Source organism: Apus apus, chromosome 1 (assembly GCF_020740795.1).
Source record: "Apus apus isolate bApuApu2 chromosome 1, bApuApu2.pri.cur, whole genome shotgun sequence".
NCBI lineage: Eukaryota > Metazoa > Chordata > Aves > Apodiformes > Apodidae > Apus > Apus apus.
Genome location: NC_067282.1, coordinates 114,443,398 through 114,459,638, shown reverse-complemented (window position 1 = coordinate 114,459,638; position 16,241 = coordinate 114,443,398). Strand labels below are relative to the sequence as shown.

Here is a 16,241-nt window from a genome sequence, read left to right as displayed (position 1 = left end):
TTCCTCAGCTCCCCTCGCCCGCCGTCCTCCTCCGGGGGACACCGCAAAAAAAGGCAGCGGAGCGCTGCCTGCCGCCTGCCCCTCCGCTCCCCAGGCTGCGGGCAGCGCTCCGGCCGGGCAGCCCCGCGTCCGCCCCGCGCCTCGAGTTACCCCGGGGAGGGCGGGCGGGTTGCGGGGCGGGGGGAGCGGAGGGGGAGGGCTGCGCGCAGAGGAACGGCGCTCCTGCGAGATGCTGCACGCCCAGCTCCCTGCCGGAGGGGGGTAGCAGCCTCTGCCGCCGCCGGCTCCTGCCTTTGCCAGGGCTGTTGCTGCCGCTGGACGCAACCTTCTCCCGAGATGGAGCTGCTGCTGCCGCCGCTGCTGCCGCTGCTGGAGTGAGCGAGTGTGACGGGCAGAGCTAGCCGGCTGCATGGATGGATGTGTTTAGCTTTGTGAAGATTGGGAAGCTCTCCGGGTAGGTGTTTGCTGTTGGCGCTGCTACTGTTCGGCGTCCCGCGGCTGCGGGCGCTGCCTCTGCCCGGCGGGGACGGGGAGGTCTGGGGGGTCTAGGGGTGCTGCCCGGGGTGGGCAGTGCCGGCCCCGCGCTCAACTTCCCTCGCAGCGGGGCCGGGGTCTGGGGGTCGGGGCGGGGCGCTGGGCGTTCGCCGTCCCCGGTGCCTGCCGGTGGCTCTGCGCGGGATGGGTCGTGGCCCTCTCCTTGCCTGAGGGACGAGGAAGGCGTCCCGCCGTGCGGCCGCGGCTGGGCGAGAGCGGTGCCCGCCTCGAAACGCCGGCGTGAAGGGGCGACCGGGGAGGGGGGGGTGTGGGGGAGCGGTGGTGAAAATGCGAAAGCAGCGACGAGAGCCGGAACCGGGGCGATGGGGTGGGGGGGGGACTGGTGGCGGTCTCGCCACCTCCGCGGCTGCGGTGCGGGTGGCGGTCACCTGCCGGGAGAGGGGGCGAACTTGGGAAGGAGCGGGGCTCCGCCTGGCCCGGCCGCGCCGCGGGGAAGGGCTGGCCCTGCCCCTCCGCTCCGCTCCGCTGCCGCGGAACGCGCCGCTCAGGACACGCCGGCCCCTCCAGGAGCGATATTTTTAGAGAAGTGGTGAAATCATCGCCGGCTCCTGAGCGCTGCACCTCTGCCGTGTCACACGGTGGGTGCTGGGGCGCCAGTGGGTTTGGCGTCTCTTAGCCCTTGCTTGCAACGCGTGAATGTACTTCTAGTTGTTTAAACCGTTGCTTGATTAGGATTACTTTTCTTTTTTCTTTGCTTTCTGAAGAAATCTTCCTCGTAATGGCCTCGGAGTTGTGGTCTCGTAGACTGTTGCGTTTGCAGCTAGTTGCCAGGCCCGAAGCTGCAAGGAAGGATCAAGAAGCACAACAGCCCCTGTCAAAATGTTCCCCCCGTAGTTAAATGTGAGTGGAGGTGGCCCTTCTCAGTACAGCGGGAAATTGCTCTTTATCTCGAAGATGCAGTATAAAAGTACTAGAGTCACAGGATTTTTTTCAGGGTTCTGGTATGGATAATCTTCCTAAAGGATTTAGCTTTGATCACAGTAACTAGGAGCGCTTTGAGTTCTTATGATTCAGAGGTTCCTACACCATAGTTACCGTATCCTTTTCTGTTTAAGAAGTGCATGTGAGGCTGAAATTGAATGTTGTACAAAAGGGCAGGAAGGCCTTGTTAAGGAAATACAATCCTTGTATTCTTGCTTCAGTGACGCTCAAGTAAGGAGTTTGTCAAAATGACAGATGATCTTTAAAAGCAAATATTGCATGGCTGGAAGTTACAGAGTGCCACAGGTGCAGGCGTAGCCTTTATCCCCCAAAATTCCCACCATTGCACCTGGCTGTGATTACAGCTCTGCTTGTGGTGATGCCAAGTGCAGAACAGCTGCTGTCATTCAAGCACATCATTGTCTCATCCTGCTCACAGCAATTTTACATGATGTGACAGCTACAACACTAGCGGCCCGCTCAGCTTTCCCTGGTTGTGTTCCCGGCTGATGAGACAGCAGTAGCTACAGTGGAAACTTTGTGGAGAGGGAAAATATGCTTGCATAGATAAGGAACAGGTTATGTAGTATGATATTTCTCTCCAGGTGATTGGTTTGCTTGACTTCTTCTGTTTGTTTGGAAACAGTGGTTTAGAAGATCCTAGATCTTCATGTCACACTTGAGCTAGAATCAAAGGGAGATAAAGGGTTCTGCTGCTTGGGGATGTTATTAAGTCACATACATGATGGCACTTTAGGTATATTGTAAGCTTTGGTCTTTGTTGATGTGTACAAAATCTGTACCTTCCTGCGTACTTGAAGACACAGCTGTTGCCAATACTGAGATTTGTATGAAAGGCAAATAATAGCATTTCTCCAGAAGAACTTCAAAGTTCTTTCTGGAATGAAATCCCAAGTTTCAAGGCTTGTATTGGCTTCACTTGATTCAAGGATATGAAGTGTTTAGGGACTGAGTTCGTCTTGTAGATCACAGTAAATAATTTCTGTACTGAGCTACTCTTTTAGTTTCTAATTTTCTGGTTGTTAAACGACCTAATAGTTTACACAGGACTTTACTTGCTGTTTCCTAGGTAACAGCTAGGTATCTGTTCCAATTTCAGGAGACCTTCAGAGAGCAGACAGGCTCCAGTGTAAACCCAATTTTTAATATCCCTCTGTGCATTTCGGTTGAAAAACTCGTTTGCCTGAAAATGCTGGTTCTTTGCTTTTAGAAGGAAGGCCTTTCTGAAAGAAAGGGGTGAGATGATAAAAAGTATTTAACTGAGAGTCTGATCTTGCAGTCAGATTACCTACAGAATGTTGTATTGAACTTGGCTGGTACTGAACTTTTTAATGACTTTCACTCTTTTTAAATTTTGTTTTGCTGCGCATTCAGATCTCATTTTAGGTTGCAAGTCTGCTATTTTGGCTGTAGTAAACAGCCTTGATTCTGCAGGCAGTGGCATGGATAAGCTCTGTTATGCATGGCTTCTGGGAGGGGTACTTCTTAAAGTCATGGTATAATTTTAATAGCTATTGTGAGAATTTAAATTTTGCCCTGATCAATTAAGGTGTAAGAAATTTTATCTAGAATAAGCTTAAGATGGGTTATAAACTCTTAGAAAGGTGGCTACTGGATATAAAATTTTACATAGCATACATAAAACATTATTATGTGTTAATTATCTGTGCACTTTTTTTATGTGGTACCTGTGTGCACAGGGTCTTTTATAGATTCTTACTTATGCAGCTGCTTCAACAGTCATCCACAATTGCTGGGTGAGTGGGGAGCATGGGCATAATCTGGAAAAGGGACTTTTATAGGTCTGTCATGTTGTGTACTGTGCATCAGTTATAGATGCTTCATGGTAAAGTTTCTGTTGATTTATAAAGATTGGATATATTCATCTGATACTGAAAGCAAAAATATAATGTAGAAATAGCGATGGCTCTTTCACTGACATGGCCTCAGTCCCACTCCCCTTTTGGAAATTCGCCAGTCTAGTAATGGTCTGGAATAATTGCTCTGGTATGAATCTTCTGTCTTCATTCTCTGGAGAAAAATAAAATAAAACTCTTTTCTTGTAATGAATTTCCCAGTGTAGAGAATGATTGACAAGCCTCTTTTAATGGATCAGTACTCCAATATGGAGCTGTACAAGGCAGGTGAATATTTCTGAAGTGTGGACTGTATATCTGTAATTTGAGAGGAAGGATTAGCAGGGAAGATAAGGTGCACATAAAAATTGCCAGATTTGATTGGATCAGAAGTCTTGTCTTGTCCAATATTCTCTCTTAATTGATTTTAGCAGAAGGAGTAGAACAAGCACAAGTATGGAGTGATGATTCTTGAGCATAGGTATTGGAAGTGAAGGAATGATGGTTCTGCTCTTCAGAATATGAAATGGAGCATTTTCAGATCTTGGTAGATCTGAATAGTGGGAAGAGTTTCAAGTGTCTAGTTGGGACTGGACAGATGAACTGTGAAATAGTTCAGAATAGTGAATGGAGATCAGCAAGATTTTAAGTTGTATTCACATAATGTATTTTTTAGCTAAAAAATCTGTTTATTGAGAGTTACGCTTTCTGTGAGGTCTGCAGCAGTCAGTTCTATTTCAGACCTTTCATAGCAGGATATAAATCTTCCATATGAAAAGATGGCTATCTGGATACCACCTGAATGAGACTGAGTGGGGTAGTCACCCCCTGAAGTTGGAACACATACCATGTGTGCCTGTGCTACTGTTTTTAGCTCTGCCAAATAACGCTGGATAGAAAACAACGTGATTGTCCACGTGAGTGGCCATCAGTCTGTAAGCTGTGGTGATACTGGTAAGGGTGGGTTGAACATTATGTCCCACACTTACCTTTGCAGGAGAAGTTCAGAGCTCATGCAAGCCATTTGTCACCAGAAAGGAAGGCTTCCAAAAGTAGAGCTGCAATATGGGATAAGATTGTATGGGATATGCAATATCGGATGATATGGTATCACTACCTCATTGTGACTCTTAAAAGTGTGAGATTAATGGAGAATTAACTCTGTATAGCGAACAGGAGGATACAAGCAAGACTTGGATCTCTCCTTACCAGTGGTTCTAATTTGTGGTAGTATGTAGGAGGTAAATTGATCATACCTGGATTTTACTTCTCTGCTCAAGTTTTGCATTGCCATCCATTAGTGAGTTGAAATTTATTCCATTAAAAACTGGATGTGAATAGCCATATCCTTGCTTTTTGAATCAGCTTTAAAACAACAGCAACAAAGCAATCACATAACCATGCAAGATCTTTTCAGCAAGCATTCAAATATGGGTTTTTTCCCTATTATTGTGCTAAACCTGAGACTGGGTTTCTCACTGAGGAGGAACCTCTAAAAATTCCTTTTTCACTGGGGTGGATAAATCTCACGTTCTCATCTTTGGTGCTTATCTGTCCATAGCTGGGCATCTCTAATTGGATTGATTGACTTGGTGCCTGCACCAGTATTTAGGCTTTTGAGTTCATACTGCTTATAAAAATTAAGCATCCAAACAGGTGCCCAGTTTCAGTCTTAACGTTTATTGTCTCATTTTTCAGTCTTTGTAGTCCCGTGCTCAATCCTGTTCTCTCCAAATACTGACTTTAGATGTCCTGCCAAACTGGTGTGGAAGGTCCTCTCCTAGATCTGTCTTAAAATCTAAGAAACCAGAATCTATGTTTGTAGATGCTGAATGCCAGGTTATGTTGTTTGGTTTTTGTGGGGGTTTTTGTTGTTATTGTAGGGGTTTTTTTTGTTTTTTCAGGGAACAAGGTTGCTTGGCTTCATTTATTTAGTTATCTTAATGTTGCCAAGCAGATACATGTTTTCCAGATTGAAGGTTCTGAGATTAGTCAGTCTGTGGTTTGGTGGTTTTTTGGTTTGTTTGTTTTTGTGGTTTTGTTTCTTTTTGGTTTGTTTTTTTTTTGTTTGTTTGTTTTGTTTTTAAGGAATTTGAGAAGATTTTGAGATGCTTATCTATCTTTTCTTTAGTTTATCAGAATAGCCTCTTTCTTCACCTGTGATTTTTCTTGTAATGTTTTAATTTTGCTGTGATGTTTAAAAAGCCAGCTTAATGCAGGGGCAATTAAAAATGTACTTAAGTTACTGATGCTGTTTTGTAGAGAATTTTTATGACTATTCTTTGAAATGACAATATCGTAGCTCATAAGTTATTTTCAGTATTTACAAAAAACTGTGTCAGTAAGAAAGCCTGTGATTATCCTTTTTATACTTAAAGGAGGTAATTTAATTCTAAAAAGGATTTTGTTATACTGTATGATAATTCAAATAACCATGAATTCATTTCACCTTTTTTTTTTCTTGAGAAGACTGCATTACTTTTAGTGAAACAATTGTCTATTCACATTAACATAAGAGCTTTATCTTATATTTTCTTATTTGTTTTGTTAGCTGACACATAATAAAGACGTGCTTTAAGCTCTGTGATGTTTGCAATGCTGTATGTCATAACTGTTTCAGCAGTTCGGAGATTTTTTTTCTAACTACCCCTTATGTTATGGGCTGCTGTAGATTTGTCAGGTGGCTAGTGAGTGATGATGCAACTCTGCTAAATATGTATGTCCTCTAAATACTGTTTTCCTAGTGATAACAGTGCTTAAAAGTTGTAAGCAGAAATAACCTTGTCTCTGGAAATTTTTGAGAAAGCAAAAAAATGGAAAAGAAAATTCCACAAGAAATGCTTTTATTTCCCCCTACCAGAATTTAGTAATTCTACTAATTACTAAAGGAGGTGGAATGAGAACTTTGAGAATGGATGCTTGGATTTAAGAACAATCAAATGCGTGCAGGTTCAGTTTAATGCTTTAATTTCTAAGAAGACTGGTCTTCCATTTATTTTTGGATTATTTTTTTTTTTTTTTGAGAATTTCAATCTGTTATGTCAAATCCGTAGTGACATAGTTGAACCAAGAATCCTGGGATAGTTTTTATTATAATCACAACTTGTAACAATGTTCTTGTGTGTGTAGGCTTAAGTCAATCTGTTAATATTCTCACGTGTTTGGGGAAGATAGAGAAGGTTGGGTTTATTTCTTTGCTCTGCATTTGCTGGTACCAGAAAGAGCCTGAGGACTTTTACTTGTTTAGTTTTTCAGGGTTTTTTTGTCTGTTTCTTTGTTTCTGTTCTTGTTTTTGTTTGGGTTTTTTTGGTTGGTTTGTTTTCTTTTTTGAGAATTCTGCTTTATCTTCACAATCTAACAGATTCATGTGGGAAATTTCAGTGAAATGGAACAAAAAAAAATCCTTAACAATAATAGTAATACAAAATGAGGGTAAGTTTATCTATTTTACAACATTCTAGGTCATTATGGAAATATATCAAGCTGTTCCTGGAAAATACAAACCGTGACCTGAAATAATGGTGGATAATACATGCTCAGCTCTGCTGGTAATGTGGCAGAGAAGGGGTGTTTTACTGCTCTTGACGGTATTTTCAAGTGGTAATGTCAGTGTATCACAACTTAGTATCTGAGTGATGTGATGAAGAGCTGAGTAAAGTCTTGTAGGAGCTACCATCATCTGGGAAACATCTCTAACTGTTGAAGACAAATAATGCAAAAAATTGAATGTGAAGTAGGGAAAGGTAGTCTTACTTTCCAGTCCTTCACACTGTGTCATGCACAAGTAGTTCTGTTAAACCGGTCAAGACCATCCAGGTACATGAAATACTAGTTTTCATGACTGCATATAACCTATTTGGATCTACTGCAGGATGGAAACTTTTCGTGCTGATAAGATATCAGTGTTTAAATATTGTTAGGGACATGCCTTGAATAGAAAAGGACTTCTCATAAAACCAAACTGTACTTAAACCTGCCTTTTGTAATCTTCAGTAGTTGTGATTAAAGTTATCTCAAGTACCTTGAAGAAATTTGGAAACTCAAAAGGTTGTCTATTTATTGAAGGTATGTTTGAAGAATCTGTGAGACTGTGTTTCTGGTAATTATTCCATTGACTGGAAATGAAGCAAATAATAGTGCCAATAGTATAAATTTCTGTAATTAACTGCGTGTTGAAATCCTAGTGGAATCAATGCTGCTATAAATCTAAACATGTGGAACTAGACTAGAGCTAGAAATGTGAAATACTCTGGGATTTAAAAGGCTCTCTGACCTAAATCAGGACCTGGTGTTGTAGAAGCCTCCACCAATGCTCCTTTAGTGTGGAGTCTATAGAAACTCCCCTTAGTAGGTTGATTATTTACTATAAAACCAGAAATTTGTTTTCGTTTTAATAACCAACAAAGAAGAGCATGTTTTGAATGAGTAAGAACACTATAAAGAAGTAGAATGACCAAGGTAGTGGGTAATGCGAGGCTGCATCCTATTAGATAATTTTCACGGGCAACTTAAAATAAGAGAAGAACGTGATAAAAAGCTGTTAGTGTCTTTTAAGCAAAGTCCCTTGTGAGGTTTATTTCTTGGACAAAAATAAACTTCCTTTGATGGTAAGGAAAACAATTGCTGAGTGATTTGGGCATTTTCACAACTGTTTTAAGAGTAAATAGCTTTAGTTGAAACACTTGCTTTTCTTTCAAATAATTATTACAACAACATTGTCAGTGGATACTGAATGCACACTTTTTCATTTTTATTATTGTAAGCTTAATGAAGGGATTTTTCAAGGTATCAGTTTTAGTTATGGGATTTTGGGGAGATAAGTTTTTGTAGAACATGTAGATATCTTAAAAGATTTTGAGAGCCAAGGGTAAAAAGGAGATTTATGCAGAGAATTAAAAGGAAGGGGTAAAGATAAAGAAAGAATATTTGTATGCTAAAGTCAAGTGTTCAGAATGAATCCTTTTATGATCATCTCACTCTCAGTAGAGTTTATTTTTTTATTCTACTTGGAATTCTTTGAAACTCTAAGGGAAAGACACTTGGGATATTGGAATGTATTGTGGCTTTGAAAAAAATTATAGATACAAAAAGTATATATATGTGAATTGATGAAAATTACTTAGAGATTTACATTAACAGTCAAAAAGGCCGAGAAAGTATCCTTTCTGTTCTTCAGAATTTATTTCAGTATATATAATTTTTTTTTTTTCTTGAAGGGTGGGAGAGTGAAGACATAACTGTTGGAAATAACCTTGGTTTTCTTTACAATAGGCCACTGCATGGTTCCCAGCATGCTCCTAGTGGGTAGAAAATGTAAAAACTTGTATTTGTGAAATACAGATGGATGTATCTGTAAGAGGAGCTGTAGGAGAGTGGTGATTGCAGTTGCACAGAAGAGCCTGCCTGGATGGTACTAAAGTTGATAGTTTTCTTTGCTTGTGATGTAAAGCCTTTGTCCCACAAAAAAAGCGAAGTTTCTAAAGCACTACCTGTAAGGCCTGACTTACTTTAGAAAGAAGTGGGCTGTTTAACACTGCAAGACGTAACATGTTGTACAACTTTAGCCCAGAAAACACAAGTGTCACTTGTTTTGACTGTGTGATATGACTAATCAAGTAAAAATGTAGTTATCACAGAATCATTCTGGTTGGAAAAGACCTTTAAGATCATCAAGTCCAATCATAACCTAACTCTACCGACCATTAACCTAACTCTACCAAGTCCAGTCCAAAGTACCATGTCTGTGCATTTTTCAAACACTTCCAGGGGTCGTGATTGAACCAACTCTCTGGACAGTGTTTTATTACTCTTCCAGTGAATAAATTTCTTCTAATATCCAATCTAAGCCTACTCTGGTGCAACTTGAAGCCATTTCCTCTTGTCCTATCACTTGTTACTTGGGAGAAGAAACCAACCCCCACTTCCTTACAACCTCCTGTGAGGTGGTTGTAGAGAGCGGTAAGGTCTCCCCTCTTGTCTTGTCTCCAGGCTAAATAACCCCATTTCCCTCAGGTGCACCTCATAAGGCTTGTTCTCTAGACCCTTCACCAGCTTTATTGCCCTTCTATGGACTTGCTGAAGCACCTTGATGTCTGTGCTGTAGTGGGGAACCCAAAACTGAATGAAATGTAGTTCATGTGTCCAGGTAGAAATTATCAACATTCTCATGTTTGTTTTGGTTTTTTTCTTATCTTTTTTTTTTTTTTTTTTTTGTAGTTGACATTAAGTTATGGGTCATATAACAATTGTAATTTAGAGGCATATGCTCTTCTTGGTTAACCAAATTGTTAATTTTTATCTCTTAAGAAAAATCTTTTTCTAGGGAAAGAAGCTGACAGTTTTCTTGTGAAGTTGGCTATCTGCCTAGATTTTTACTTTGCATTTTGTTTTTTATGTTTGTTATCTGTCATGTTTACAAGGGTTGCACTCTCCTCTGCCAGGGCATACGGTGAAAAGGGACAGAAAAGAACTGCATGTGAAGAATGATCTGTACTTGACTGTTCTTCTTTGAGGGCAGGGTGAATAGGGGCTACAGTGTGTAATAGGGGAGGAGTGGCAGAGATAGGAAGAGAAAAGAAATTGGAGAAAGAAAGTTAATGAATGTTGGATTGAACGAGAGTTTATTTGCCATGAGTGAATTGAAGTAATTGCTCAAGACTAGCAGATCTTTATGTGAAGATGAACTTGCATTGTTGCCTGGGTAGGAGTTTATTTGCTTCATAAGGCTGGCTAAATTAATTGGTTAGATGTGCTGTAATCTGTGTGAGTGCTGTTTAAAAAAAAAAGGAAGAATTCTCTCCAGCATTGCAACTGAAAGAATTTCCTTTCTTTTTTTTTTTTTTTTTTTAAGGACTTGAGTTTCTTCTTGAATCTTACTTTTTTTCGTGGGGTTTCTGGTGGCTGAGCTTGAACTAGCTCAACAGATGACATAGCAAGGTGGTCCCTGTCTCCCTGGGGACCTGCTGTGGAGACACTATGATTGGGAGGGTGGGCTTTCTCAGGGTAAGCTGACTCCCTGCAGTTGATGACTGGTGAGCACTGTGACTTCCCCCCCCAAATGCAGGTAATTTGACTACAAAAGCTGTAGTAATTGCGGAATGTGCTTTTGTTGTGGCTTAAAAAAAATCCCCCCCAAACCAAAGCATTGGTATAGGGAAGAATTAGGAGTAGGGCCTTGAAGCACTGTGAAGTGGCACTTCTGTAATATGGTCAACCTGATGTAACTTCTGATGGCAGGAGACCTCACAAGACTGTGGGATCTGGTCCTTTCCCTTTTTTTTTCCCCTTTGCAAGTCTTACTCCCTGCAGTCCTTTATCTCCCCATGTTGAGCTACTTCAGAGACTAAAACCAGCAGAAAACTGTTTTTTTTGTATATTTCTTTTCTGCTGGTATAGATACCTCTGGCCTGGCAGAAGTGATTGGAGCATGTGGTGTCAGTCAGCAAGATGAAAGTGGAGGAAGGAAAGTGGGGCTTATGGTATCTGATTAGCTCAGTTGTGTTGCAACACACTTGGTGGTGTGAGCTACTGCAGGGGACTGGAAACAGAGACCTCCATTCAGTTGCACCTGGAACTGAGAAGTGGGGAGGTTATGTAACAACCCCACACCTGAGCAAATTTGGGGAGGGGAAAGATGAGTATTCTGGCAAAGGTCAGTGGGAGGGGGGCAGAAGCTGCTTCAGCCCTTCTGAAATTCCTCAGGTCTTTCCTTGCTCTTCTGGCTTCCCTGTCTCTGTCCTCTCCTGCCTTCAGTGTCTGCTTCGCCGCCTTCAAGTGACTGAGCTTTGCCTGGGCACCTGAGACACCAAGTGCAGGTCCTTAGTGCTAAATGCAGTTTCATGTATTGTGCACATCCTGATGTATCGGGGTGCTCCACCCCTGATCCAGTGTCATACAGTCTAAATAAACTGACTTCCTATCAGCGTGAGTTGTTTGAAAAAGCAGATTTCTCATCATATCTTCCAGTTATTTGGCAGGAGGGTAAAGTGGTTGTCCAAGGAATTAATTTTCCTATGTTGCTTTTGGAAGATGAAATGTCCAGGACAAATAAGAGGTTGATTGTGGTTTTGTTGTTTTTCTTGTTGTTTGTTTTTTTATTATTATTTTTTAATTTTATTTTTTAATAAGTGAATTTATGATTGTTGATAGCAGTAAACTTGTGTTTATGTCCTTTCCAGGTACATGATTTTCAGGTTCTGGAAGCTGTCTAAAGATATAAAATGCTTCTTTTCAAATGCTCAATTTCTCAACTTGGAAAGAACATCTTACAGAAGCTAGTGTGATATATCTGTTCTGCTTCTGAAGCCACAAAAAATAATTGGAGACTATTAATGTCTTACTTTTCAAATACTCTGAATTTCTAAGCTGAATATGGAAGTTTTGTAGGTGCATTAATTAACTTGAATTTTTAATTCAACTAGGAGTAATGTGGCTTTCTCTTCTTCAATTTTTTTTTTTTTTTTTTTTACACAAACAGGAGTGAACTTCAAGGAGTTTTCATACATTAGTTTTTCAATTCCTGCTGTATCTTCTTTCATTCTGTACACTTACATGACGCTTTAGCATCCCTGTCTTTGTCCATCACTTCCATGCTTTACAGTGTTTACCTGGCAACTCACATATTCACGTCACTGAAAAGATGGGTGTTGTGGTTTGGGCCCAACACAACAACAAAGGAACAGCCCCCATGGCCGCTCACTCAGCTCCCCTCCACACACGCACTCTGGTATGAGGAGGACAAAGCTCACAAGTTGAGACAAAGAACAAGGAGGGTTCTTCACCAATTAAGGTCCTGGGCAAAACAGACTCAACTTGGGGAAAAAATAATAATTTCACACTAATCACACACACCCAGGACACAGACACACACAGAGCAGGGCTTGCATATGTTACCCCACCCCTCCCTTCTTCCCGGGCCCAAATCCCTTTGTTCCCGGTTTCTCTCCCTCCTTCCCCCCAGCGGCACAGGGGGAAAGGGGATGGGGTTTAGAGTCAGTTCACAGGCTGGTGGTTCCTGCTGCTCCTTCCTCCTCAGGGAGAAGGATTCCTTACAGTCCTTCCCTGCTTCCCCACTGGGTCCCTCCCATGGCAGAGAGTCCTCCACCAACCTCTCCTTCATGAGTCCTTCCCACGAGGTCCAGAGCTGCTCCAGCCTGGGCTTCCCACAGAGTCAGGGGCTGCTTCGGGAACAGCCACCTCCCCTGGCGCCAGGGTCTTCCAAAGCTGCACAGTCAGAGTCCACTGGCAGCAAATCCTCTGGCCACAACATCCAAGTCCACAGGCCAAGTTCACCCCCCTGGCACCTTCAGGGAATGTCCCACCACGTTCCTCCATGAGTGCAGGGGGACAGCTGCCATCTCGCCATGGGCTGCAGGGAAACTTCTGCCTGGGCACCTTCTTCCTCACCAACCACCAGCACTGCTCTCCTTCCCCAGCACAGCTCTTCTTCCCCAAATCCTTCTGTGCTCAGGTGTTATCTCAGATCTTTTGTATGTTAATTGTAGAGGTGCATCTATTGTCCCTTTAATGGCTCCTTGGCTGGGTTTGGAGCAGGGGATCTCAGCTTCTTACCTGAGCCACCCCTGGGGCCCTTCCCCCACTACCAAAAAGCCCACCAAACCAGAACTGTGGGCTAGAGAAGATGGTGGTTATGGAAATCTTGAAGGATGCATCTAAAGGATCACTCTAAAAAACCCAACAAATTATTTAATTCAAAAATTCTAATTAAGAACTACTCAGTCTCTTTTGCCTGGTTGTTGTTGTTGTTCTTTTGTTGGTTTTGTTTGTTTTGTTTTGGTTTGGGTTTTTTTTTGCATATAAATATAGTATGTCAAGAGAAGTACTAGCAAGAGACACAGTTAAAATACTTTTTTACTCTTCTTTTAGATGGCTGACGTAATGCATCTGGATGACTAATATTTAGTGTATCTTAAGGCTGCTTTATAAGTAACAGTTTTGGAATATGAACAGTAGAATATAAGCCTGTTTTACGCTTTAACTGACCTGCTTAGTTCAAAAACTTTCAGTATATGTATTTTTCATACTCAATATATTGCATGTGTTTACTGAAAACAAACTGCTTCATTTTTTCAAAGTGAAACATTCATTTTATTACTTTTCTCATTAGATGCCTTTAGCAGGCACCAAGGTACTGGTGGCAGGCCGTGTTGAGAGGGGTTATTCTGAAAAGGCAGCAGAAATGGCAGTGTGGAAGGCTGGCAGGTTCAGTGTCCCTGCAAATTTTTTCCATGCTTGCCCTCATTAGACCCGATATTGTCCATAGTGCCTGGGTGCTACATTTGGTGGAGATTGTTTAATAGATGTAACAGTAGCCTGCTATGTAGGGTAAGGGAGAAACATTCAGTATTCCAGATGTCAGTGTAAGCGTCTTCCTTTATCTCAACAAAAGTACTATGTATTTATCTAATGGCAGAATACATAGTTGCTGGTTGGCGTTGTGTTGTGTTTTTTATCTTGACCTCTGTGTGTGCTGTGGCCTTGAAATGAACAGAGAAGTGTATGTTTGTGAAAGTGTTTCCCTTTCATTTTTGTTCATTAGCCACTAATATCAGAGTTCATCCTGTCTTCATGTCAAATGTTTAAAATGTTTCTTTCAAAGAACAAGATAAAGCAGCATCAGTTTGTTGGGTTCATTTATTTATTTTTTTTAAATTTTTTTTTTTACACATGTTTCACAGTTCAGTGCTGCAATGAGCAGCACTGCTCATTAGAAAATTATCTCTAGCACCTCTAATTAGAAAATTAGAGGACAGAATACCTAACCTACTGGGCTTTATCTGTAAATGGCTAAAATTTATTTTAGCTGCATAAAATATTACTGAATCAACGTCTGCTTACCAAGCTGTAATGATAAATACTGACTATTCTATCCAGTGTTCAAAATAGCCTTTATCCATCTCTAAATGTGGTGGTAAGCAGAAAAGAGTTTCTCTCTTAATTTTTGTGGTTTGGTTTGCTGCTTTATTGCCTTCCTTCTACCCCCTTCCAATCAGTTTTGATCTGAAGTGGTGTTCCTGTGCTGGAGCCACCCTTTGATGTCAGGTACTTAATGCTGACTCACAAGTTGTCGGAATTGCTTGTCAGTGTTGGCAGGGGTGTGTATAGGTACTCTGACTACAAGAAGGCACCTTCTTTTGTACTGATTAGTTCACTATTCTGGCCTTTCAAGTTTTTGAAGGTGAATATGTTATTTATGCTTTCCTTCGTACTTACATTCAGGTGAAAGCAATTTTGAGTATTAGTCAATTTGCTGTCTAGGCAAGCAACTTAAAGTTTGTGTAACATTATGTGAAATGATAAGGAAACTTTACTTTTGTTTTCTTGTGATTTTTACAAAAGCTGGTAAATAAGGCCAGCATGGCTACTTAGTTTTTCAAATATCTACTACAGTAATTTTATTCCCTCTTTACTTGTTCATTTTCTACTTTTTAAACTGAACGATACAGCTCTTATAACTGAAATGTAGTGTTTTGATTTTTGTTTTCCTTCCAGTCAAGCTGTATGCACACCACATAGGCCAAATAACCCTGAGTACAGCATCTCTTTATTCACTAAGGAAATAACAGTCTAACTTGAATCACGGCCAAAACTTTCTTTGTAGGCTTAACTGTTGCTCTGATTTCATCTGGAAGGACCTGCCTGTCCTAGATGCCGGTTCTCTTTTGTCTAGTCAACCACAACTGGCCCCACATACCCTAAGTGGAATTAATGAAGTGCCTTCAGCTCCACGCTGCAGTAGCTGCTGCTGTCAGGTTGGCTGAGGGAAGGAAACTTGCTATGCATTGTTTGCTTCCCTGTGCTGATGGAGTACTTCTCAATGTGACAACTCCCAGGCTTGGCAGACTCTTCAGCTGGGGTGTAATTTTTGCACTACGTTTCCAGATGAGGTAATCTACTGTCCGGACTGGGAAGCTTAGTCCAGCAACTGATTTGAATAATTTACGGGATAACTGGCATTAATAATGACAAAGGAGTTGCATGTTGGGAGATAGAGGGGTGCGTGAATGCACCAATGCACACACATGCCCATTCAGCTTACTGTACAGCTCCTATAAAATATGCATTGGTAGTCTTTGCTAGATAAATGTAACAGTCATTTGAGAGGCAAAGACCGTGTCTTTCCATTCTCAAGTTAGGTTTTTATAACTCATGCCTGTTGTGTTGAAAGTTATGGCTGTTCTACAGTAGGGGAAAAAAAAAAAGCTACTTCATCTCTTCAGTGGGGTATTTTTACAATTTAGTGCATGGTGACATGTTTAATATTTTTTGACCTATATCAACACATAAAACCCCACAAATACTCAGACAGTGGTAACAATAATGGGTAACTGGATGGAAAACTTATCTCTGTAATCATCAGGTGCGGACGCTGCCTGGGCTTGACATAAAGATCAGATCACAGAATGTGTCTGTCTCCTTGTAAAACACGGGAGAGACTTGTTATTCCAGAAGAAGCCACTAGTTCTGATTCCCTAGTTGTTGTATTTCCTTTGATGTCCTGATAGTGTGGGGGGGAGGTGGAGGGGGGAACAATTAAAGGAAATTTTTTCCTTTGTATTTTCTTCTTAGAAAGAACTGTGTGTATGTCTTCTGGCTGTCTAATGAAGCCAATGAATACTGACTTCCAAATGCAGATGCCAAATCATCAGCTTCTTTTGAAATTTACCACTACCTTTGGCATTACATTATACCAGTTAGGTATTGGGTCTTATTAAATAATTTTTTAAAAGACAACCTATTTCCATGTGGAATTGTCATTAAACATTCTTTTTTCATGCATAATTAAAAATAATTGCACACGCTAACTTTTAAAATACACATTTGATCTTTTGATTTTAAAACTGTCTTCTTTCCTCTGTCCCATGCCCC

The 16,241-nt window shown here is 41.3% G+C and overlaps 1 protein-coding gene across 2 annotated transcripts in view; it reads left to right on the top strand.

Moving 5' to 3' along the window:
- The first annotated feature begins 264 nt into the window (after positions 1-264).
- Positions 265-16,241, top strand: part of FRMPD4 (FERM and PDZ domain containing 4) — a 314,233-nt gene continuing 298,256 nt past the window's right edge. For both annotated transcript variants that reach the window (XM_051608839.1, XM_051608842.1), the window contains exon 1: positions 265-454. In XM_051608839.1, the coding sequence (XP_051464799.1) occupies positions 414-454 (41 nt within the window). In that variant the 5' untranslated portion in view covers positions 265-413. The remainder of the gene's footprint in view (positions 455-16,241) is intronic.